Source organism: Carassius auratus, chromosome 22, assembly GCF_003368295.1.
Source record: "Carassius auratus strain Wakin chromosome 22, ASM336829v1, whole genome shotgun sequence".
In the NCBI taxonomy this organism is placed as follows: Eukaryota; Metazoa; Chordata; class Actinopteri; order Cypriniformes; family Cyprinidae; genus Carassius; species Carassius auratus.
Window position 1 is genome coordinate 12,861,136 of NC_039264.1, and position 23,474 is coordinate 12,884,609.

The 23,474-nt window shown below is 35.4% G+C and overlaps 1 protein-coding gene across 2 annotated transcripts; it reads left to right on the top strand.

Moving 5' to 3' along the window:
• Positions 1 to 954: 954 nt before the first annotated feature.
• Positions 955 to 20,243, top strand: LOC113039752 (serum response factor-like). 2 transcript variants are annotated; one of them, XM_026197810.1, is made up of 8 exons: positions 955 to 1,880; positions 6,469 to 6,735; positions 12,159 to 12,396; positions 15,767 to 15,934; positions 16,892 to 16,993; positions 17,071 to 17,262; positions 17,374 to 17,450; positions 18,638 to 20,243. In XM_026197810.1, exons 1-8 carry the CDS (start codon positions 1,443 to 1,445, stop codon positions 18,725 to 18,727), a joined length of 1,572 nt encoding a protein of 523 aa, XP_026053595.1. In that variant the 5' UTR covers positions 955 to 1,442; the 3' UTR covers positions 18,728 to 20,243. The 2 variants fall into 2 exon arrangements, with proteins under 2 accessions (XP_026053595.1, XP_026053596.1); XM_026197811.1 differs by lacking the exon at positions 15,767 to 15,934 and having other exon boundaries at positions 957 to 1,880.
• Positions 20,244 to 23,474: the final 3,231 nt, after the last annotated feature.

Here is a 23,474-nt window from a genome sequence, read left to right on the forward strand (position 1 = left end):
GATTCATTATCAAAGTTGGAAACAGTTCTGCTGCTTAATAGTTTTTCAGAACATGTGATACTTTTTTAGGATGCTTTGATTAATGAAAAGTAAAAAAAAAAAAAGAAGCTATGTTTTTAAAAAATAAATATTTAGTAATAACAATATACTGGTCAGTAATTTTTTTTCTTTCTTCTTTTTAAATTAAATCAATACTTTTATTCAGCAAATTGATAAAAAGTGATAGTAAAGAAAATATATTATTAGAATATATATTATTAAAAAAATTTATTTTTATTTTGAATAAATGCAGTTCTTTTTAACCTTTTATTGATCAAATATATATATATATATATATATATATATATATATATATATATATATATATATATATATATATATATATATATATACTAAATATAAATACATAAATATATATACTCATAATAAATCAGAATATTAGAATGATTTCTAAATGATCATGTGATAGACTGGATGTAACATGTGACACTGAAGACTGGAGTAATGATGCTGAAAATTCAGCTTTGCATCACAGGAATAAATTATTTCTTTAAGTATATTCAAATAGAAAACTATTATTTTAAGTTGTAATAATATTTCACAATATTAATGTTTTTCCTGTGTTTTTGATCATATAAATGCAGGCTTGATGAGCAGAAGAAACTTCTTTCAAAAACATTTAAAATAGTAATGTTTCCAAACTTTTTTGTCTGTACTGTAAGTCGTTAATGCTACTGTGACGGTCTAAGGTCCAGAATATTTTTGCTACTAGGTCGCGGTGCATGACGTAAACCATTTTTGTCGGCCAAATTAGATTAGAACCAATCACAGAGTCGGAGAGGTTTGCGTAACCAATCGCAGCGCAGCGCTGTGACTCACCATACATGGACAGCCATCGCCATATAAGGAAACATCGCCTCGCTTTATTTGGAGGAAAGTAGATCCTTAGGCGAACGACCTCGTGAGAAAAAAACATAAATAAGCGCGCTATTAGCAATTATATTGTTTCAGAAAACATCAAACGTTATATACGACCGAAATATAGTCGTTTATGTGTTAAAAGGGAATAATTTTACGCGATAACGACGTTCCTGCAGGTAACTAGTTCTGTTGGCGGAGGCACATTGGGGTAGGGTCGTGATTCGTTGTTTCCAAATGTGGCAAGCGCGGCGTAAGTTTAGGTTTGATTGATGGCCTGTAGGCGGAAACTCTGCGCTGTAAACTTTGTACGATGGTCGTAAAGGACTAGTTTTGGAGGCTTGTTTTTAGAAATCACGAGCTGTCTAAATCGTGGCTTTCAAAGAGACCGATATATCCGTCCTCAAACTCCAGACTCGTTTTGTATGCTGAGTTGAGCTAATGTTATTTAGCCTAGCATAGGTAAGGTGAGTTGGGTTTGATCTGGGATCTGCTCGCACCTCTGCACTAACGCACCGCCGGCGATGTTAGGGGGAAACGGGACGGCCAGAGGGGCTGTGCGCCCCGGTAACGGCGCGGGGTTGACCCCTCTACAGGTGGGCAGCACGTCTGGGGCTCTGGGGCCGGTGAACCTGCCCGACGGGGGCAGATACGACGACAGGCCGTCGGTGGAGGCTGTGCTGAGCGGCTCCGACGGAGACTCGGACTCCGGGGACGACGAGGAGAGCCCCGCGCTGGACAGGAGAGGGGTGAAGCGGGAGAGGAGCGAGATGGAGGTCGGTGTGTCCTCGGGATCTCACGCGGGACTGTCTGCGGGATACGGAGGGGTTTCCTCCGGGGTGGCTGGGGCGAAACCGGGCAAGAAAACACGAGGACGGGTGAAGATTAAGATGGAGTTTATAGACAACAAGCTGAGAAGATACACGACCTTCAGCAAGAGAAAGACTGGCATCATGAAGAAGGTAACGTTACGTTCAGCCAGCACGTGTGTGTGTGTGTGTGTGTGTGTGTGTGTGTGTGTGTGTGTGTGTGTGTGTGTCCTACTGCTAGTCAAGAGTTAACTAACATCATTACTACTCGAATACTAGCGCTGCAGTTACTACCAGAGCTATACTAGTGTCACTAGGATTAAATCACCTTGATTATTCTAATCCTGTAGTACTAGTACCACTGATGTTAGTATACTACTGCTAGTGCTGTCCGGTCACTACTACTAGAGCTGTGTGTTTTAAATGATTAAGATGATCCTCATACTGTAGAAACACTAGTACAACCAGTTTTAGATGATTATACTGATTTTTATTCTGTAGAAATACTAGTGTCACTATTATTGTTATTGTACTGATCCTAATGCTGTTGCTATACTCATATTACTACTGTAAAAATACTAGTGTCACTAGTCTTATATCTACTCTGATTTTAATACTGTAGAAATAGTTTATATTGTTTCTGAGTTTAATACTGTAGAAATACTAGTGTCACTAGTTTATATTGTTAATGACAATAGTTTCATATTGCTGATTCTAATAATGTAGAAATACTAGTGTCACTAGTTTCATATTGTTTCTGATTTTAATACTGTAGAAATACTAGTGTCAGTAGTCTTAAATCTTTTATGATTCTAATGTTGTAGAAATACTGGTGTCACTATTATTGTTATTGTACTGATTCTAATGCTGTTGTTATACTATTATTGAAACTGTATAAATACTAGTGTCACTAGTTTACATTGTTTCTGATTGTAATACTAAAGAAATACTGGTTTCACTAGTTTTATATCTATTCTGATTCAAATAGTTATGAAATACAAGTGACACTAGTTTCATGTTGCTACTATGATTCTAATACTGTGGAAATATTAATATCACCAATAATATATTATTGTACTGAATTTAATACTGTAGCAATACAGCTATATCTATTCTGATTTTAATACTATTTTCTATTATCTATTATTATGTCGTTTCCGGAATCCCATTTAAATTTCCGCTACTGAAAGAAAGAGAGAGAGGCTGACAAATTAAATTGTAGTCTGCACAAAATGTTATGATATTTTATTTGTCTTGTCAATTTGATTTGATTGCATTTTATTTAATTTATTGACTTTGCCTTTAATTTATATGAATTATCTTAAAAGACACATAATTCATTTAATATTTTATGCAACACGGTAGGAAAAAGTGTCTACTGTGTACAAAATGTTATACAAATATTTTTATTTGCATTGACAGGATATGATTCGTTTAACATTGACAACACAGTAGGGAAAAAGTGTTGCAGAGAGGAAAAAATAAAAATGTTGGTTGGACAAAAATGGCCTATTAGCTATTTTTATTCGTCTTGTCAAAATACTAGATCTCTAGTCACTAGTTTTATATTGCTTATGATTCTAATACTGTAGAAATACTAGTATCACGCGCATTATTGTACTAATTCTAATATTGTTATGTAATACAAACTGCATAATAAATATTGCACCACTTCTACAGCTAAACAATAAGTACTGTACCCCCATTAGTGTTTTTCATTTACATTTTATTGTTTAGTAGCATATTACTTTGTACCATTTTACTGATACTAGTGTTAATAGGGCCTTTCGCACAACAGGAACCTTTTCATAGTACCAGAAGTAATTGTGGAACTACCAACTTTTGGGCGTTTTTCACACAGCAGGAACCTTTTCATAGAACCTGAAGTAAATGTGGAACTACCCACTTTTGGGCGTTTTTCGCACCGCAGGACCTGGGTGTGATTTTAGTACCGGACTGCCTTTTTTTCGAGAACCAAATTAGCTCCTCCATAGCAGGGTCTAACCAGCACAACTGGTACTATTCGTTACGCAAGTATACATTGATTGGCCATACGTGTTCGAAAACACCCTAAACCGCCATGATTTAATACATCGTGCAACATGCTATAAACAGTGCGTCAACTTATTTCGCAAGTATGATGAACAGCGATAAATATACAGACGCTGAAGTGCAGGCACTTGTAGCAAAAGTAGTGCTGCCAGTTGTGGTTGGAAATTCTTAATCCTCCTTTCTGTTCTTTCAATCGATTTACTTGTGCGTCGTCATTCCATGTCCATTATTGTGAAACCCGCGAGATGCAACAAAAACACAGCTCCATTCACAGCGTCCTCCATCCTCCTGTTGTTAACGTTATTCTTATTTGTTAGCGTTGTTGAATGCTGACCACAAATGACATCGCTGTCGACCAGTTTACGCTACCTCCTACTACACACGGTTCAGTAAGAATGCTACCCTTTAATTGGTACTGGGAAATAGTTCACGCAAAATTGTCCCAGTACTTTAGTACTGTACATTTAGTTCTGAAACTAAAGCAGTGCGAAAGGTCTTAATAACCACTAACACTACTTCTATAGCAGTGTTGGTGATTATCAACTTATTGCACCGTTATTAGTTCTGTATCAATTAAATTTAACTTACTAATGCTAGGACTTTACCAATTATAGTGCCACTATAACATTATTGTACTCCTACTAGCTCCAAATCAATTATACTTTACCAATTGTAGTGCCATTAAACGTACTATACTAATACTAGTGTTACGTTATTTTATTTATACCCACAGGTAAATTTCTCTTGCAGTGAAATGATAATGACATCCATTCTTGACGCACAATTTCAAAACGCATAAAAACATAATACATCATACAAATGCTCAGGATTTCCAATTTTATAAATGTTAATTATCTTAAATGTTTTAGTTGTAACTTACCACTATACACTAGTACTGTACTAGTACTAGAACTTAACCACACAATTACGTTGATAGTATTACTACACCAACACTGGTATTCAACTATAGTGTTACAAGTACCATTGCTCAGCGGTGGTGGGAATCAACAGAGGCCCCACAATACGATATTATCACAATACTTTTGTTACGATACAATATTATTGCAATTTTAAATATATTGCCATATATTGTAATTTATTCAATTTTTCCAACTTCAAATTATGTCCCCAAACTAAAACTTTGGCAACATCTGTTTTAAGGAAAAATAAACATTTCAGTTTGTTTATGTTTTACATTTTATTGTTGCAGTGCAAAATGGGATTGTCAAGCAGGCAAACTGACCAACACTTTCATGAAAACCCGTCGTAAATTTAGTTTGCACCTGGCAAACTCAACTATTTTATATTATAAACTATATTACAGCCCACTCTGGTCAACCTTAATTAAATGTAAACAGGTACACAGCTGCTGTGCTACTACAGGTATTTAGATTTTCTTTTTATTATTATAATAAGACAAGACCATTGTTATAGTCGTGTGTTTATTAGTCACATTTAGTGTTGTAACGATACCAAAATTTCAGTATTCGGTACCAATACCAGTGAAAATCCACAGTTCTCAGTACCAATTTTGGCACCAAAGCAAAACACAAAATCATCCTATTAAAAAGAAAATACTATACTTTCATTTAATCCAAACTGTGTACATATTTAATTTTAAAGCTATTTTAAATATTAAAGCCAAGAATAACAACTAAGTTAAAATTATTTCTTAATTATTAGAAATACAGTGATATAAAAACTGTGTTTTGACTTACACACTTGCAGAGCTCATGTTTATTCAACGAAGTCAAACCCTTTTGGAAAACCTATTTTTGGCGGTCAGTTTTGATATTGTGACGGGACGCCACAAATAAATCAGTATATGGTAAACAAACACAGTGAAACGTACCTGCTTGAACACTTTAATTTGATCTGGGTGTCTGTCTTTAAAGTGTTGTGTTAGTTTGGTGTGTTTCCTCCTTTTGATGTCGCCACGTCTCAGTGCTTTTATGAAGTGAGCGCATCTACGCACCTTTCGGAGAGCGCCCTCTGGCCTTCGGATGGAGATTTACTGCTGATCACAGAACCTTGCTTCACGGTTACATACTAGTACTGTGGCTTTACTTGCACCATATAAATTTACTTGAATGGTATTACTGCTATACTGATACTCATTGTCTCCCAACACTAATACTATTAGAACTTTACGAGTGCCATAAGACATATTTCAACTTCAAAGACCTTAACAACATACACCCTCACTGACTCCACATAAAGGAACCAGAAACGTCCCGCCTCTCATGAGCTCTTTTCAGCTCTGGAGCAGCTGAGGTCTGACACTTCTGACAGTAGGTAGTTTCCACATCTGCTCTGACTCATTTGTCATTGCTCACTCAATTGTCATTCGTTCCCGTCTCAGCAGAAATAGTCCTGATGCCCGATCAGGTTACTGCAGCGCTAGACATTATTAATACTTTTGTATATCTTGAGAACCGGCCTAGATGCAGAAGTCGGGCATGGAGGGTGTAATGACAACCTGCAGAGGGCCACAGGTGACCTTCAGGAACACGTGACGGGCTTCTTCTGGTATCTGTGGCTCAGTAGTTGCAATTAGTTGATTAATCTCCACACATTATTCAACCACACAACATTTGTCACTGTTGTCCAATCAATCTGTCTGCTGCTCATGGAAATGTCACTCTAATAGGACTCATTGTTATCTGGCTTTTCTTCTCAATTATTCCAGGCTTACGAATTATCCACCTTAACAGGGACGCAAGTTTTGCTCCTGGTTGCCAGTGAGACGGGCCACGTCTACACGTTTGCCACTCGAAAACTTCAGCCCATGATCACCAGTGAAACGGGTAAGGCCCTGATCCAGACCTGCCTGAATTCCCCTGACTCTCCACCGCGCACGGACCCTTCCACAGACCAGCGGATGAGTGCCACGGGATTCGAGGAGACCGACCTCACGTACCAGGTCTCCGAGGCTGACGGGCTCACAGAGCCAAAGGTACACACTTTCAGTCAAGTACTGGATGCTATGGTCATAAATGAGTGTATTGTTGTTTACAAGACATGATGACAGACTAGATGCATTCTTGTGTTTATGATAGTAAAACTGAAGTACAACAGGTCTCGGAACATGTATCGAAAGTTGGCAGAAAAAGTACTTATTTGATTACATTTTTTAAAAAACTTTCAGGATGCATGGAGTACCAAATTGAATGGACCAGATGCTTTTCTTTAGAGATGTTCATTTAGGATCCATTCTTTTGTTCACAACTGTTAAATGGCAGACAACAGTTCTCAAGTCGTTTTCTCATTTTGAGTAACGTGGTGGAAAAAGATTGAAACTTGTTAACTTGATATAGGCCTAAAAACCCACTTTCAAGATGTAGGCCTATGGTGCAACAAATTGTGTGAATCAGAAGCTCTTCTTTAGGGGTTTGTTCACTTAGGACACATTCTTGTTCACAATAGCTAGATTAAAAGCACATTGGGTCTCAAGACATGATTTTAAAGTAAAATAAATCAAATTAAATAATTTGGTAGTGGAAACATTGGATGCATCGTCTTAAATGATGCTCTGGACAAACAGCACAAGAAATAGTGAGAATCAAATGCTTTTCAATAGGTCCACTCACTTAAAACACAGTCTTGTGTTCCCAATAGCTGGCTGGAAAACAATGTGCTTTAAGTTGTTTTGAAAGTTGGTAGAAAATGTGGTCAAAAAATGTTGAGACTTGCTAAAGAGATGCAATCAAAAAAAAAAATGATGCATTGGCTAGATGTTTTTCTTTTGGGGGTTTTGCAATAATTGGCTGGAGTACAACAGGTTTCAAGATTTTTTGGTAGTTTGTAGAAATTTAGGTAGAAAAACATTGAAACGTGGTATTCTGATAGATCATCTTAAAAACTGTTCAGAACACATCGCGTCAGAGCACAACTGATCTCAAATTGAGTTTTTTAAAGTTTAACGATGTTCGTAAAAAAGTTGAAACTAAATTGTTAATATGATAATTTGTCATCATCATCTATAAAAATCGTTCTGGACAAGCGGCACAATCAATAATTTGTGTTCACAGTAGGTGGCTAGAGCACAACGTATTTTCAAAGTTGGTAGGAATTTTGGTTGAAAACATTTTGAAACTTTTTTGATGTTAAAAACATTCAGTATGTTTGGCACAACATTGCGTGGACTCGATGTTTTTCTTTTGGGGTGTCCACAATAATTTTCTTGAGCACAACGGATTTTAATACGTTTTGAAACAAGACATGATTGATAGAAATTTGGTCAAACAAACATTATAACTTGTTAATTTGAGACATCATCTTAAAAATATTCAGACATGTCATGCAAAAAATGGCATTGTGTTCACAGTACCTGGATGGATCACAACGGGTCTCGATTTTTGTTTCTAAAGTTTAACTAAGTTGGTAGAAATGTTGGAAAGTTAATTGTTAATTTTATTGATACACGACAAAGAAAATAATGTGAACCAAACTCTTTTTATTAGGGACACAGTCTTGTGTTAACAGTAGTTGGTTGGAGCACAGTGGGTTTTAAAACATTTTTCTGAAAGTTTACAGAAAACTTGGTAGATAAAGTAGAAACCAGTTGGATATTTGGATAGAATAATGGATGTATTATAAAAGAAAATCTTTCAGGACACATGGCACAACAAATGGCTCTAATCCAAAATGAAAGCACCACTAAAACGTATTGTTCAAAAAATAAAACGCAATTTAGGTAAACCCACTACTTGACATCCTTAATATAATTGGTTTGGCTAGATTATTTTCATTAAACTATCGTATTTTCGGACTATAAGTCGAATCAGTCCAAAAATACGTCATGATGAGGAAAAAAACATAAAGTCGCACTGGACTATAAGTTGCATTTATTTAGAACCATGAACCAAGAGAAAACATTACGGTCTCCAGCCGCGAGAGGGCGCTGTATGCTGCTCAGTATAGATTACAGGAGCAATGAGCAGCATAGAGCGCCCCCTAGCGGCTGTAGACGAAATGTTTTCTCTTGGTTCATTTCTCTCGGTTCATGTCTAATTAATTTTGATAAATAAGTCGCACCTGACTATAAGTCGCAGGACCAGCCAAACTATGAAAAAAAGTGCGACTTATAGTCCGGAAAATACGGTAGTTTGTTTATAAATTAGTAGACTGTGCCAAATATTTCACATCTAAATAGGAATAATCCTTTATGGTTCATTTGGGTGGAAATTTACTCCCATTCTTGAGTTTCTTGACCTTTACAGGTCACTGTTTTCCAGAATATAGTTGCGTGTTTTAACACCAGAGAAATCATGCGTGTCTTTCACACAGATCCCCTGTTCGTCACACCAGTTTTGCCCACATGTAAGAGCGCTAACATCCCCCCAATCACGTCTGGTTTGGTATTATTCACAGTGTCCAGCCCTCATTGATAAGGATTAGATGCTGTCTGCATGTCCTTATATAGTCTGGTTTTCCCAGTACACTTTCTTGGCTCATGGCTGATCACATTCCGTATAAGCTGCAGCTGTTTTCAGATTTGGATGACATACCCCCCCCCCCTACACACACACTTTTCCCTACTGCTTCAGGGCAAGCAGTGAGTGAGCATGCACAGATTAGAAACCTGAATCTCTGTTTAAGAAATAGCTTAAAAAAGCAGCTCCTCATCTTATTGAGCTGATGAAAAGCTCATCATATAGGGCATGTTTTGAAAGATCATCACGGGAATGGGATTCCTCCTTCCAAGTGTGATGGCTCACAAATGCTCAAGGGCTTTATGACATGGATTGGTTTTCGGTTACAGATGCTAAATATGTCAAAAGTCCCTGTGATTTGGTACTGAAATGGAGCATGTGTTGTTAATACCTCCAAGTCTTTTTCAACAGCACCAATTGAGTTTGAAGGGCGACTTCTTTTGAATAATGCATGTGTTCTGTGCCAAGCTCTTCCATCAACTGAAACAATCAAATATACTCCGAATACGATTGTGGTGAAATGTGGATCGTTTCTGCAGTGAAAAATAACATCTGAAGATATTTGGATAAAAGTTGGTAACCAAAAAGTTGGCGCTAGCTATTGACTTTCATAGAATGGACCAAAAGTTCTAGGGAAGTCAATGGCTACCATCAACTACTTGGTTAGCAACGTTCTTCAAAACATCATCTTTTGTCCATTTTTTTCTAAAGAAGACAGAAAATCATACAGGTTTGGAACAACATGAGGATGAGGAAAAGAAAACATCAACTATCCCTTTTTATATTTGGACTCAAATGAAGTCTTGTATTCTGACCTGTTTATTTATCGTGTTTGCTTTAATAGATAGAAATAAAATTCAGTTATTACATTTTTAATATTATAGTTTAACAACTTGTTACCCAAAAGTCTTGTTATTAGTGCAGTCAAACGATAATTAGCCATTAATCGCATCCAAAAAGATTTTTGTTTACATAATGTGTGTGTGTGTGTACTGTGTATATTTATGCATTTATAAATAAATACACACATTCAGTATATATTTTAGAAAATATTTACATGTGCATATTTAGATGACAGATAAATATATTTAATGTATAAACATAACATTTTCCTTAAATATATGCGTGTGTGTGTGTGTGTGTGTGTGTGTGTGTGTATTTATTGACTGTAGACATAATAAATATACACAGTACACACACATGTATTATGTAAAAAAACATCAATCATTAATTATCGTTTGACAACACTACTTGTTACAGTACAGTTTGTGTATTATTATTTATTTTTAATAAATTGATCATTAAATTGTACAAAATTAAAAGCAACAGTAAAGACTTATAATGTTCGAAAATATTTGTTTTAAATAAATGCTGTTGTTCTTTTTTATTAATCAAACATTTTCTGCTAAAACATTAAGCGACGCAGCTGTTTCAAATATTGATATTATAATGATTTCTGAAGACTGGAGGAACGATGCTGAAAATACAGCTTTGATCAACAGAAATAAATTATATTTCACTATATATTCACATAGAAAACACTTTTTACATTGTAATAATATTTCTCAAAATAGTTTTTAGTGTTTTATTTGATCACATAAATGCTGAGCAGAAGAGACTTCTTTCAGAGTCATAATAAAGTACCAAATGCACTCTTTTGAGAGGACAGTGGTGTATTTACTGGTGTAATGTACTTGTAGGATTCCTCTGATTGGCTCTGGTCTCTCAAGCAAGCTCAGTGATGGGTCATGAGTCTTTGTGCTGTTCCTCCCTCAGAGGCAGAGGTCCCTGGGTGTCGTCCCTGTGTGGTAGATTCGGAGGAGAGCGACTGAAATAGCGTCTCTCTCTCTCTCTCTCTCTCAACGGTGTGGACACCTGTTGTCCTGTGAAGACAGCTGTCGTTCTCGGGACCTTCATCACACAGTTGTTGTTACTGGCTCTGCCTCAGTCAGTCACAGGAAAACTCTGGAAGAAATGCTACCATACATGCTCTTTTGTTTTGTTTTGTCTTGAAAGTTCCCCTGAAGATGTGTCATCTTAAAGGGACAGTTGCTCCAAAAATAAAATGTGCCATTTACTCATCCTAACACTTAAGACGATCTTTTGGAAAGTTTCAGCTGTTTCTGTTCATATTTTGATCTTCATTTATTATTAATAATCGTATCTGTTGGTTTGTCTCCATTTGGTTTCAAATAAATACATTACTTATGCTAAAATTAGATAATGCACCATTTATTTGTGTGTGTATATATATATATATATATATATATATGTGTATATGTGTATATGTGTATATGTATGTAAATCCATATCTGTTCAGCACTCCTTAATTTGCACTTTAGTTGACTGCTTTTCATTGATTTCCGTCATTAAGAATAAATAAATAAATAAATAATGAAAACAGTAAGTAGATAAACCATAGTATCTTAATATTGACTAATTTTATTCTGATGATAATATTTTAAGATATGATTTTTAATGATGCATTTATTGTTATTTGATCATTTTTATTATATAACATTTATATAATAGTAAATAAAAATACAAAACAATAAAAAAAACTAAAAATAAATATAAAAAAAATAAAATAAGATGAAAAATAAAAACAATAATATATTGAGATATAATTTAACTGTTTGTATTTTTCATTTCTAATACTGTTTATTATTTTAAATGTTTAAAAATATTTTAAAAAATGTATATGATTTTCAATTTTTTGTTTTTTATTTGTTCATTTTTAATTTTAATAATACTAAATAAAAATAATACAAAATAAGTTAATATGAAGTTTTTTCCAAGAATTGCCGGTTTTAGCATATATGAAAATCATAAACAATTTTTTATTATTATTAATACTAATATATATTAGAAGCATTGTTGATTGTGATCTGATGCTAACTAATAAGCTGTGATGTTGACCAGTGTAAGCTGTGTGCTGTTGCAGGAGATGATGAAGCCGGTGTTCACGGCGGTCTCTTTAGCTGGAGGAGGCACCAGCACCAACAGCACCACCACACAGTCGTCAGCCTCGTCCTCTCCCTCCTCGTCCTCCGTCTCCATGCACACATCCAGCAGCAGCTGCTGGCCGCTGGCGCAGAGCGTCTCCAGTGCCAACGGGACGGTGCTCAAGAGCTCTCCGGCGGGGGTCATGCAGCTGCCCGGAGGATTCACACTCATGCCAGGTGAGGCTCCTCGGCACTCGCTCGCTGTCTGATGTGTGTCTCTCTCACAGACTGAGGCTTCTTGAACTCTCCAGAGCACTGCATCAGCTTGCAATCACTTTGTGTTTTAATGCACACAGACTTTTATCTGCTTGTATGCCTGCATACTTCTGCTTTTCAATGATTCATTTGTGTAAAGGCCTATTCACATCAAGAGTGATGCAAAAATTACTCGACTCCTAGAGAAACTCAGTATGTGTATGTATATATATATGTATATGTGAGTATTTTTATTTATGACATAATGCTCTCTTTTTGTAAAAAATAATTATAAAAAGTCAATTCTGGACACCTTTTTCTTTTTTTGAGAAATATTTCGTATTGTGGAGGAAACAAAACTTAAAAAAAAAACGTAAAGGATTTTAATCTTAATTTTTAATTTTAGAAATATGAAGTCTTGTGGTGCAAACAAAACAAAAAAAACTTACAATTTAAAAGGTTTTAATCTTAATTTTTAATTTTAGAAATATGAAGTCTTGTGGTGCAAACAAAACAAAAAAAAACTTACAATTTAAAAGGTTTTAATCTTAATTTTTAATTTTAGAAATATGAAGTCTTGTAGTGCAAACAAAAAACTTAAACTTACAATTTAAAAGGTTTTAATCTCAATTTTTAATTGTAGAAATAGGAAGTCTTGTGGTGCAAACAAAAAACTTAAACTTACAATTTAAAAGGTTTTAATCTCAATTTTTAATTGTAGAAATTGGAAGTCTTGTGGTGCAAACAAAAAACCTAAACTTATAATTTAAAAGGTTTTAATCTCAATTTTTAATTGTAGAAATGGGAAGTCTTGTGGTGCAAACAAAAAACTTAAACTTACAATTTAAAAGCTTTTAATCTTAATTTTTAATTTTAGAAATATGAAGTCTTGTGGTGCAAACAAAACTTTTAAAAAGCTTACAATTTAAAAGCTTTTAATCTTAATTTTTAATTTTAGAAATATGAAGTCTTGTGGTGCAAACAAAACTTTTAAAAAGCTTACAATTTAAAAGCTTTTAATCTTCATTTTTAATTTTTAGAAATATGAAGTCTTGTGGTGCAAACAACTTAAAAAAACCTAAACTGTAAAAGGTTTCAATCTCAATTTTTAATTGTAGAAATAGGAAGTCTTGTGGTGCAAACAAAAAACCTAAACTTATAATTTAAAAGGTTTTAATCTCAATTTTTAATTGTAGAAATGGGAAGTCTTGTGGTGCAAACAAAAAACTTAAACTTACAATTTAAAAGCTTTTAATCTTAATTTTTAATTTTAGAAATATGAAGTCTTGTGGTGCAAACAAAACTTTTAAAAAGCTTACAATTTAAAAGCTTTTAATCTTAATTTTTAATTTTAGAAATATGAAGTCTTGTGGTGCAAACAAAACTTTTAAAAAGCTTACAATTTAAAAGCTTTTAATCTTCATTTTTAATTTTTAGAAATATGAAGTCTTGTGGTGCAAACAACTTAAAAAAACCTAAACTGTAAAAGGTTTCAATCTCAATTTTTAATTGTAGAAATAGGAAGTCTTGTGGTGCAAACAAAAAACTTAAACTTACAATTTAAAAGGTTTTAATCTCAATTTTTAATTGTAGAAATAGGAAGTCTTGTGGTGCAAACAAAAAACTTAAACTTACAATTTAAAAGCTTTTAATCTTAATTTTTAATTTTAGAAATATGAAGTCTTGTGGTGCAAACAAAACTTTTAAAAAGCTTACAATTTAAAAGCTTTTAATCTTAATTTTTAATTTTAGAAATATGAAGTCTTGTGGTGCAAACAAAACTTTTAAAAAGCTTACAATTTAAAAGCTTTTAATCTTAATTTTTAATTTTTAGAAATATGAAGTCTTGTGGTGCAAACAACTTAAAAAAACCTAAACTGTAAAAGGTTTCAATCTCAATTTTTAATTGTAGAAATAGGAAGTCTTGTGGTGCAAACAAAAAACTTAAATTTACAATTTAAAAGGTTTTAATCTCAATTTTTAATTGTAGAAATAGGAAGTCTTGTGGTGCAAACAAAAAACTTAAACTTACAGTTTAAAAGCTTTTAATCTTTATTTTTAATTTTAGAAATATGAAGTCTTGTGGTGCAAACAAAACTTTTAAAAAGCTTACAATTTAAAAGCTTTTAATCTTAATTTTTAATTTTAGAAATATGAAGTCTTGTGGTGCAAACAAAACTTTTAAAAAGCTTACAATTTAAAAGCTTTTAATCTTAATTTTTAATTTTAGAAATATGAAGTCTTGTGGTGCAAACAAAACTTTTAAAAAGCTTACAATTTAAAAGGTTTTAATCTAAATTTTTAAATTGTAGAAATATGAAGTCTTGTGGTGCAAACAAAACTTTTAAAAAGCTTACAATTTAAAAGCTTTTAATCTTAATTTTTAATTTTAGAAATATGAAGTCTTGTGGTGCAAACAAAACTTTTAAAAAACTTACAATTTAAAAGCTTTTAATCTTTATTTTTAATTTTAGAAATATGAAGTCTTGTGGTGCAAACAAAACTTTTAAAAAGCTTACAATTTAAAAGCTTTTAATCTTAATTTTTAATTTTAGAAATATGAAGTCTTGTGGTGCAAACAAAACTTTTAAAAAGCTTACAATTTAAAAGGTTTTAATCTCAATTTTTAAATTGTAGAAATATGAAGTCTTGTGGTGCTAACAAAACTTTTAAAAAGCTTACAATTTAAAAGCTTTTAATCTTAATATTTAATTTTAATATTTAATCAAGCTTATAATAAAAATATAATACATATTTTTTTATATTTCTTAAAGCTTTTAATCTTGAATAATCTAAAACATTATGTGCTACAATAACTGAAATGAAAATTTTATCTTAAATATCTAAAAATAATGATATTTATGTGTGCGTTTTAATTAGTTAGATCTGTGTATAGTAAATGAGGCAAGGGTGAAGGGTAACATTCAAGTTATTTTCACAAGAAAAAACATTTTGACAATCAAATAAGAGTGTTAAGGGACAACATTTTGTACTACGGGGACTTTTAGAAAATCTCATGGTATTTGGAAAATAAAAGAAAATTTTGGAAATGTAATTGTCTTGCAACAAAAGTTACCATGTATAAGTCAGTGTGCATACTGCCATCTGTTATTTATTTGTGACTGATGGTTACACCACTTGACATTTATTTAAAATAGTATAAAAGCTTGTTCAAATGGACACAAAAACTAATATTACTGAATTTCTAGCTGCCATTTGTTTTAAACTAGATGACTAGATAATATTGAGCTGTGAAGTGTGGTGTGGTGGAAGCGTGCTCTTGCAGTGACTAGGCCTGGAGCGAGCGTGTGCTCTGCTTGGCTTGCTGAGGGTGTGACTGTGTGTCCCGCAGGCGCTTCTCTTCCTCCTGGCACACACACTGTTCCTCTCAGTCAGCTGCAGACACACTCTCTGGCCGTTCAGTGTGCACAGACTCAAGCCAGCAGCAGCAGCAGCAGCTCCACCGCCGCACACACACAGGCCACGCTCTTCCGCCTGCCGGCCGCCGTCTCGCTCGCAGGTCAGTGTGCTTCACACTCAACTCTGTGCATGCCAAGGCCTTTGTGTTACTCCAACACAACAAACAACTCACCTTTTCTTATTAGGTCATGTTTTAAGCCCCTTTATTATTAAAAATAATTCTGTTTAGCTTTTTTTATTATTTCATTTTTTAGTAAATGTAGTGTTTCTAATTGTATCCATATTTTAAACTGTTCGTTAGGGCAAGATGTATAATTTAATTTACTGTTTTAAGCACTTGTTACCTTTATTTATTACGTTTATTTCAGTTTTAGTAATTTTTGTACATATTTCAGCTAGTTAGGAAGGCAACTTCTATTTGTTTAGTTTGTTTTACATCTGATATTTCATGTGCACTGCACAAAATTATTTTATAAGTATTTATGTCATTTTCTAAATTAAATATCTAAAAATTCTTGAATCAAGATGCATTCATTTTGTGAAGTGAAATGACTTGTGGAGAAAAAAAGTCAATTGTATTCGTTTTTGCTTAAATCGAGCAAAACTATCTGCCAGTGAGGTAAGAAAAATCTTGTTTAGCCTTTGAATTAAACATTGTTTTTCTTACCCCATTAACAGATATTTTTGCTTGCTTTAAGCTAAAACTAATACAATTTAGACATTTCTTTTAAGAGAACAGTTCTTAATATCTCAAGACGTCTAACTTGTAAATGCATCTTGATTCAAGAATGTTTAGATATTTAGAAAACAAGACAAGAATACTAAGAAAATCATTTTTGCAAATTTTTAAGCTTTTTATATATTCAGTTTTAAATCTAGTTTAAGTTTTAGTAAGTTTTTCTTTTCAAGTTTGCATTTGCCAGCTAATATTTATTTAGATTTGAGGTTTATTTGAGTCAATGAAGATAATGTTTAATGGCTGGCGTTCTCCTTCGGTCCATTGGTTGGCTCATGTGCAGTGCAGTGAGGATGTGTCTGTGGTTTGTGTGTGTGTCAGGTGGTGCGATGCCTCAACAGTTACAGGCCATCCAGGTTCACCCCAGTCCTCAGAGCAGTGACAGCAGTCCTGAGATCAGCCAGACCTCCACCAGCTCCACCGGTACTGACAGCACCACCCTTGTGACGCTCAGACACCGCTCTGACTTCAGTAAGACGTGTCCTCTGTCTCTCCCACAGCCAGCCACACCGCCACCATAGTCACGTCCTCAGTGCCTTCTTCAGTGGCCGGTCACATGATGTACCCCGGAGCGCACGTCATGTACGCTACGTCCTCCTCCGCCCTCGCTGACGGGGGTCTGACTGTGCTCAACACCTTCCCTCAAGCCCCCGGCACCATGCACATGTCCCACACACAAGGCCAAGACTCAGGTCCGGCAGACGCTCACAGTCTGTGTTCATGTCTCGCTCTAAGATGCACCGATGAAGAACCTCTAATACTGTTGTTTACGAGGCTCTTTGTTTTGTTTTGGTCGTGTTTAGGTGCAGTACCCCAGATGTTTTTCACGGGACCTCCTGGGACCGTACAGATCCCGGTTTCAGCCGTTCCTCTGCATTCGGTAATACGACTCGCAATAAAATTAATGTCACTAAAGTCTCTCTGTGAACTTCGCCTCACACCGTTTCCGCTGGAAATGTTTTGTATTGTTGTCTCTCTGAATCATCTAAAGGAGTCTGCCAGTCCACTTGTTGTCTTTTGGTCTGAATGACGATGCAAACTCATCCTTTGCCACTTTAGGAGCGCTGGTAACGCTGTAAACAAAGCAGCACTGCGCTCACAAACACTGCTTTTATTATGAAATGGAAATTAAATGGTAAAATCAGACTAATCACTGAAGATTAGTGTCACATGAAAAATTAATCATTGAGCGAGTCGCTGAGCAAGTAAGGTAAAAGTAAATGCTTATTATAAAACAACTAAAGTGTTTTTTTGACCTTGCATGTGTGTCAGCCTGTTACTGGGGACTCCCAAAACTAATATAGGAAGCTTTCATTACCCATCATTTATTTACTAACCATGCTGTTATTCTCAAAACATTTCAACTTTTTATTCTAGAAATGTTTTAACGTTCTTGTAACAATCAGTTTTGTTCTCTTTACATTACCACTTCGTTCTCGAAGACTATGAGTTGACCCCTTAATCTAGTTTCTCTCTATGTCTTTAGGCTCATAACAACACCTTTATTCTGCTAATGTTACATCTGTATCTAAAAGTTGCTGCTTTATTCATGTAACATTGCCTTTAATCTTGTAACATTAGACTTTCACTTTCATAACGTTATGATTTTATGTGTATAACATTTAAGCCTTTGTTCTTGTAACTTTACAAGACTGTTCTCTATTTTAAAAACAAAGACTTTATTGTTGTAATGTTACATCCTTGTTCTTTAAACGTCACTGCTTTCTTGTAACACGAGGCCTTTAATCTTGTAACATTAGGCTTTTACTCCAGTGATGTTACGACTATTACGATAACGTTACACCTTTGTTTTTGTAATGTAACAAGATTGTTCTCTGAATATTACGCCTTTATTCTAGTAAAAGTACACCATTATTTCCAAAACATTACATCTTTATTCTTAAAATGTTTTGACATTCTTCTTAGTACGTAACATTTGTATTCACGACAGCGATGTTCTCGATTTTTCTCGAAACATTCGAACTATTCTTCTAATGTTGTGACCACTCTCTTAATGTGCACATTTGTAATTCGGCTCGTCTGACTGTTTTGTTTGTGTGTTTTCAGATGTTAATAAACCAGCAGCCCACGGGTAGCAGCAGTGCCACCCTCACAGAGCTGCGGGTGGTGAACCTGGACAATCCCAAAGGAGACTGACCCGTGACGCCCGAGGCCGGTGTGACCGCTCACTCACACTGATAATCCAGGGATCACTCATGCCATGCAATCAGACTGCCATTATATTTATTACTGCCTTCTCGCTGCGTGGGACGTGCGTCGATAACGTCTGAAGGATGATCACGTCTCCACACGGACTCGTTTGTTCACGCGCATCTATACTTCAGGATTTCATAGAGACGTGTCTGCACTATCACTTCTGGGGCTTCGCCTGTTTTTGACGAAAGATGTACGATTATGTTCGCTTTGAGTAAATCCAAACCTCTTCGCTGTATAAACAGCTGAAGGAGCTTCAGTTCAACCTGTCTTTCTTTTAGGAATGCCTCTCTTGATCGGATTCGTAATCCGTTTTTCTTTTGAGGTCAAAAATGGATTCTTTCCAGAGTTTATGTTGGGAAATCAGCCTCTTGGTATAGTTTCACTGGCGGTTTCTGTGTGTTATTTATGTCCAACCTTCTTTCCATTTAAATAAATGGTGACTGATACGGTCGAGCTCCAAGTACCACCGTTTCATATATATTTTTTGGTGATTTTTAGAGCTCAATGGCACCCGTTCCCATTTATAAGCATCATCAGACTTGGAAAGACACGAGGGTGAGGAAATCAGGAGTGAAATTGCTCTAAAACTAATGCTGGATACTCTTGCACTGCCATTAATATTCACTAGGGGCTTCATGTACAGTTTCAATTGATCATTTTTCTTAAAAATACAGTTTTTTTTAGTCCATCACTTTCTCTATGGCCTTTGTTTTTCAATTGATCCTTCAACTGACCAATCAAACGCCAATTTTGTCCGACAAATAAACAAACCAGACCGAGTAGATTAACATCGGTAGACTTACACTTGAAAAAAAGTGTATTGAGGTCTTTCTGCGGTTGAAACGAGAGACCCTCTGATGTTCGTTCAGGTTTATTTTGTGCTATAACTAGTAAATATGAAAGATGTGCCGCTTGATGTGAGGCGCTACAGCAATCTCTCAACGACAAACTAAAGAGCCACAAAATGGTATTTATGGTTTTTAATTTCTTAAATCCCTTAATTTGAAAGCTGAGACTTAGTTGGGGGCAAGGATCAATTGCAATTGATAGGATACCCTAAAATAGTCAAATTATTTCTGTGCTGCTATAATTTGGATTTAAACACGATCCATACTGCAAAAATGTAGGAAAATGATTGCATGTCATTCCATGTTGTAATGCTGTGCCAAACTATACTGTACGTATCAATGGCTGGAGTTGAATCTAGCGGTCAAGAAGTCGACCTTTCTGCTTCGAGGCATCACGTGCTTTCACTTCTTATGATGCTGTAAGAGAAAAACACTGACTTGCATTTGCACTGCACGACAACATACCGAAAACAGCGGTGCTGCGCAATCACAGGTGAATAAAGGATGTGGATTGTGCTCTCATGGCTTCTTTAGTTTACCCAAATATTACAATATGTGCTGGATCTGCTACTAGGTACTAGAATGGCATTTTTCATTATTATTCTTTTTTTTAAAAAAACACTTATTTTATATCGTGCACCCATATATTAATAGCGTACTTTTGTTTTGTCACCTTAATTGTATATTTTTTTTAATGTTTAATTTGGATTTCTTTTGATATCCAAAGGGCTGTAAATCTCAACGTGTGTATACGATTCATTTGGTTTTTCTCCACAGATTTCATTCATCCAGATTGCATGTTTGGACCATAAAGCCTTTTTCTCGTACTGTTGAACCGATTTAAATGGACCACGGCAATACCGGGAGTTTCAGGAATGGCGTAGTCTCTTCTTTTTGGGGATTTGAGCACATGTTGAACCAAGCAAACCGGATTACGAATGAAAAAAAAAAACATTGTGGGATATCTGAAGCAGCCCGAACACAAGTATTTGACTGTTTTATTCAGTATTAATGCGTTTTAAGTCCAGGGGGAGACGTTTTTGAGTTATGTTCTTGGGTGAATTACATGAATGCTTTTAAGGACTTATTTATCCAGGTCATATTTCATCCCATCCAAAAGAAAAAATTATTTTGCATGAAGAATTAAAGGAATAGTTCACCAAAAAAAAAAGTATTTGCTTAAAATGTATTCATGCTCATGTCATCCAAGATGTAGAGGAGTTTGTTTCTTCATCAGGTTTGGAGAAATGCAGCATTGCATCAGTGTCTCATCAATGGATGCTCTGCAGTGAATGGGTGCCGTCAGAATGAGAGTCCAAACAGCTGATAAAAACATCACAATAATCCACAGCGCTCCAGTCCATCAGTTAACGTCAGGAAAAGTGAAAAGCTGTGTGTTTGTAAGAATCAAAACATAAAGACATTTTAAACCTGTGCTTCATTTGACGGCACCCATTCACTGCAGAGCATCCACTGGTGAGCAAGTGATGCATTGCCACATTTCTCCAAATCTGATTTTGGGTGAACTACTCCTTTATTTATATTTTTTTGTCTTGAGACATTTTAAACCACACTTTTGCGCAGTTTTTCTTTAAAATAAATGATAAATTGCAAAGTGGTTAGATATTGTTAGTACTGTTAAATAGCTTTTAATTAAAGGAAAATAAATGTTTACAGTATCACAACAATAACGATCACCATTTGAAAATGTTTATATATTAGGAATACACCTAATTGTCATGAAAATATTTTCACAATGCAAAAAAAGAAGAAAAGTTAGTGGTTTTGCTTTTTGTCATTTTTATTTTTGGAGTGAAATATGAGCTGTGTTTGACTCTTTATATGGGCTGTTATAGTATGAAATTGTGTAAACACTAGAGGAAAGTGTTGAATGTACCATACTGTATATGGCCCGTATTGTACATAATCTGATTTCTGACTTTATCAAGCTGTAAGTAGCTCACATGGCTGCGTTTGAAATTACAATGCTTTAGTTTAATGTGAAGCACAGACATCTCTTTCCTTTAGCACCGTGTAACCAGTTGTGGATGTTTGCTTTATGCTCATTGTCTTCTCCAGTGCCATTTATTGAAGAATTAGGTTTGTTTTGTTAGATTGTTTTTGTATCACATGCTGGGTAAGTTTTAATTTGATTAAAATCTAAGTTGGTATTACGAACAATGAAAGCGAAATCCTGTTTTAACCATTAACACGTACTTGTGGTGAAGGAAATGCTGTAGTTATGTAGTTAAGAGCTTTCTTTTGTAATAAAAGAAAGATTTGAGAATCATTTCACACAAGCCGGACATCATGAGTGATGCATTTTAAAATAGTGTGATGTTTGATGCTGATGTTGCTCACACTACACACTTGTATTGTTTTTGCAGTACATTCACTGTGCATAGTATGCTCATTTTTACTTCTAACTATATTTAACACAATGTAAGTTCCTGTGGCTCAGTGGTAGAGCATTGCGTTAGGTCTTCAACAAAATCTGAGTTTTTCACAGACCACATGACATTCAGAAACTCCAAACATTAAAAAAACATACACACACAAACATACAAAATCAGTCTGGTCTTAACGTACTTTCCTCACACGCACGCCATCTGCTGTTTATTCAAGTCAGAAAACACGCAACCCAGTGCTTTAACTGAAGAAAACAGTGCAGAAATGACCTTGCATGTTGCTGCTTAAACAAACCGTGTGTTTCACAACTGTGTAAATATGCCAAATGTTGTGAACAGCTCAATTCACCTCAGATGACTGTCCTAAAGCTTTGGCAGCTGACTTAATGGATGCTTCCTCAGACAGTGGCTTTAAAGCAGGGCTGTCAAACTGCATGGTTCAGATCCAGCCTTAATTAAACACACCTGACCCAGCTAATCAAGTCCACTACATGGTTTGTGTGTTGAAACTAAACTCTGCAGGGCTGTGGTCCTCCAAGAGCTTAAACACGTGCCCTCCTCAGATTTTTGACCCAAGTGGATTTTGAATGCAGCTTTCAATAGACAAAAAAATGGCAGATCATATTTTTGATACAATGCATTGACCAATCAGAGGTGTTCAGATTAATATTAACATTAGAGAGGCAGTATTAACATTAAGGGCCAGATGTGCTAAACGGCATATTACTGCTAGAGTGCAATTCCATAAAAGCGTCAGTGGGAGGTGATTTACTGAGACTGTGCAAATTAAAAAACACAAGACCGTAATTTGACGAGCGCCAGTGTTCTTCATTGCATTGGTGGCGGCTAAATGCAGAGTATGACCAAAGCAAGTTTTCACACTAGAGCCACAATATTTGCCCTGTTGTCTGTGGTTATACAGACCAGTTTCCCCTCGTCCAGGGACCACTCTTGGAAGGAGGTTGGTCGTCACTCATGTTGCGTTTCTAGCGTCTCCAGGCACTTTCGTTTCGATTTTCGTTCCCAGTTTGTGCTGAGGTAGTGTACAGTCCGGCTCACGTACAGTATGTCTTCATGTTTACGCTTGACCACATATCAGATGTCACAGAGAAATGATCAATGTCTTTCAGCTCCTATATTATGCCATCCTTGACTGACGGATACTTCGTAGAGATTATTGTTTGAGTACGTTTGGTTTCTCAACGGTAAGGAATGGCCCCATTTCTTCCACCAAATAGCTAGTGACGCTGACAGTAAGTGCTCGCCACTGATTGTTGTCTCTTTGGTCCTTTGCTCCTCTCAAAGGCCTCGGAGACTCCCAGCTGTCACTGCTGGCCTGATGTTGTAAGCCTAATGTTACCTGAGGTAGGTGTGCTGCTACCAAGTCCACTGGCAAATACAAGAGGATGGTTGATCTTATAGTAGTATTTC

Excerpts from the sequence above, each read along its gene's own strand:
- LOC113039752 (XM_026197810.1), top strand. The coding sequence starts at position 1,443 with ATGTTAGGGGGAAACGGGACGGCCAGAGGGGCTGTGCGCCCCGGTAAC. Across the intron at positions 6,736-12,158 it reads ACGGGCTCACAGAGCCAAAG|GAGATGATGAAGCCGGTGTT; the intron begins GTACACACTTTC and ends GTGCTGTTGCAG. Across the intron at positions 17,263-17,373 it reads CACACAAGGCCAAGACTCAG|GTGCAGTACCCCAGATGTTT; the intron begins GTCCGGCAGACG and ends GGTCGTGTTTAG.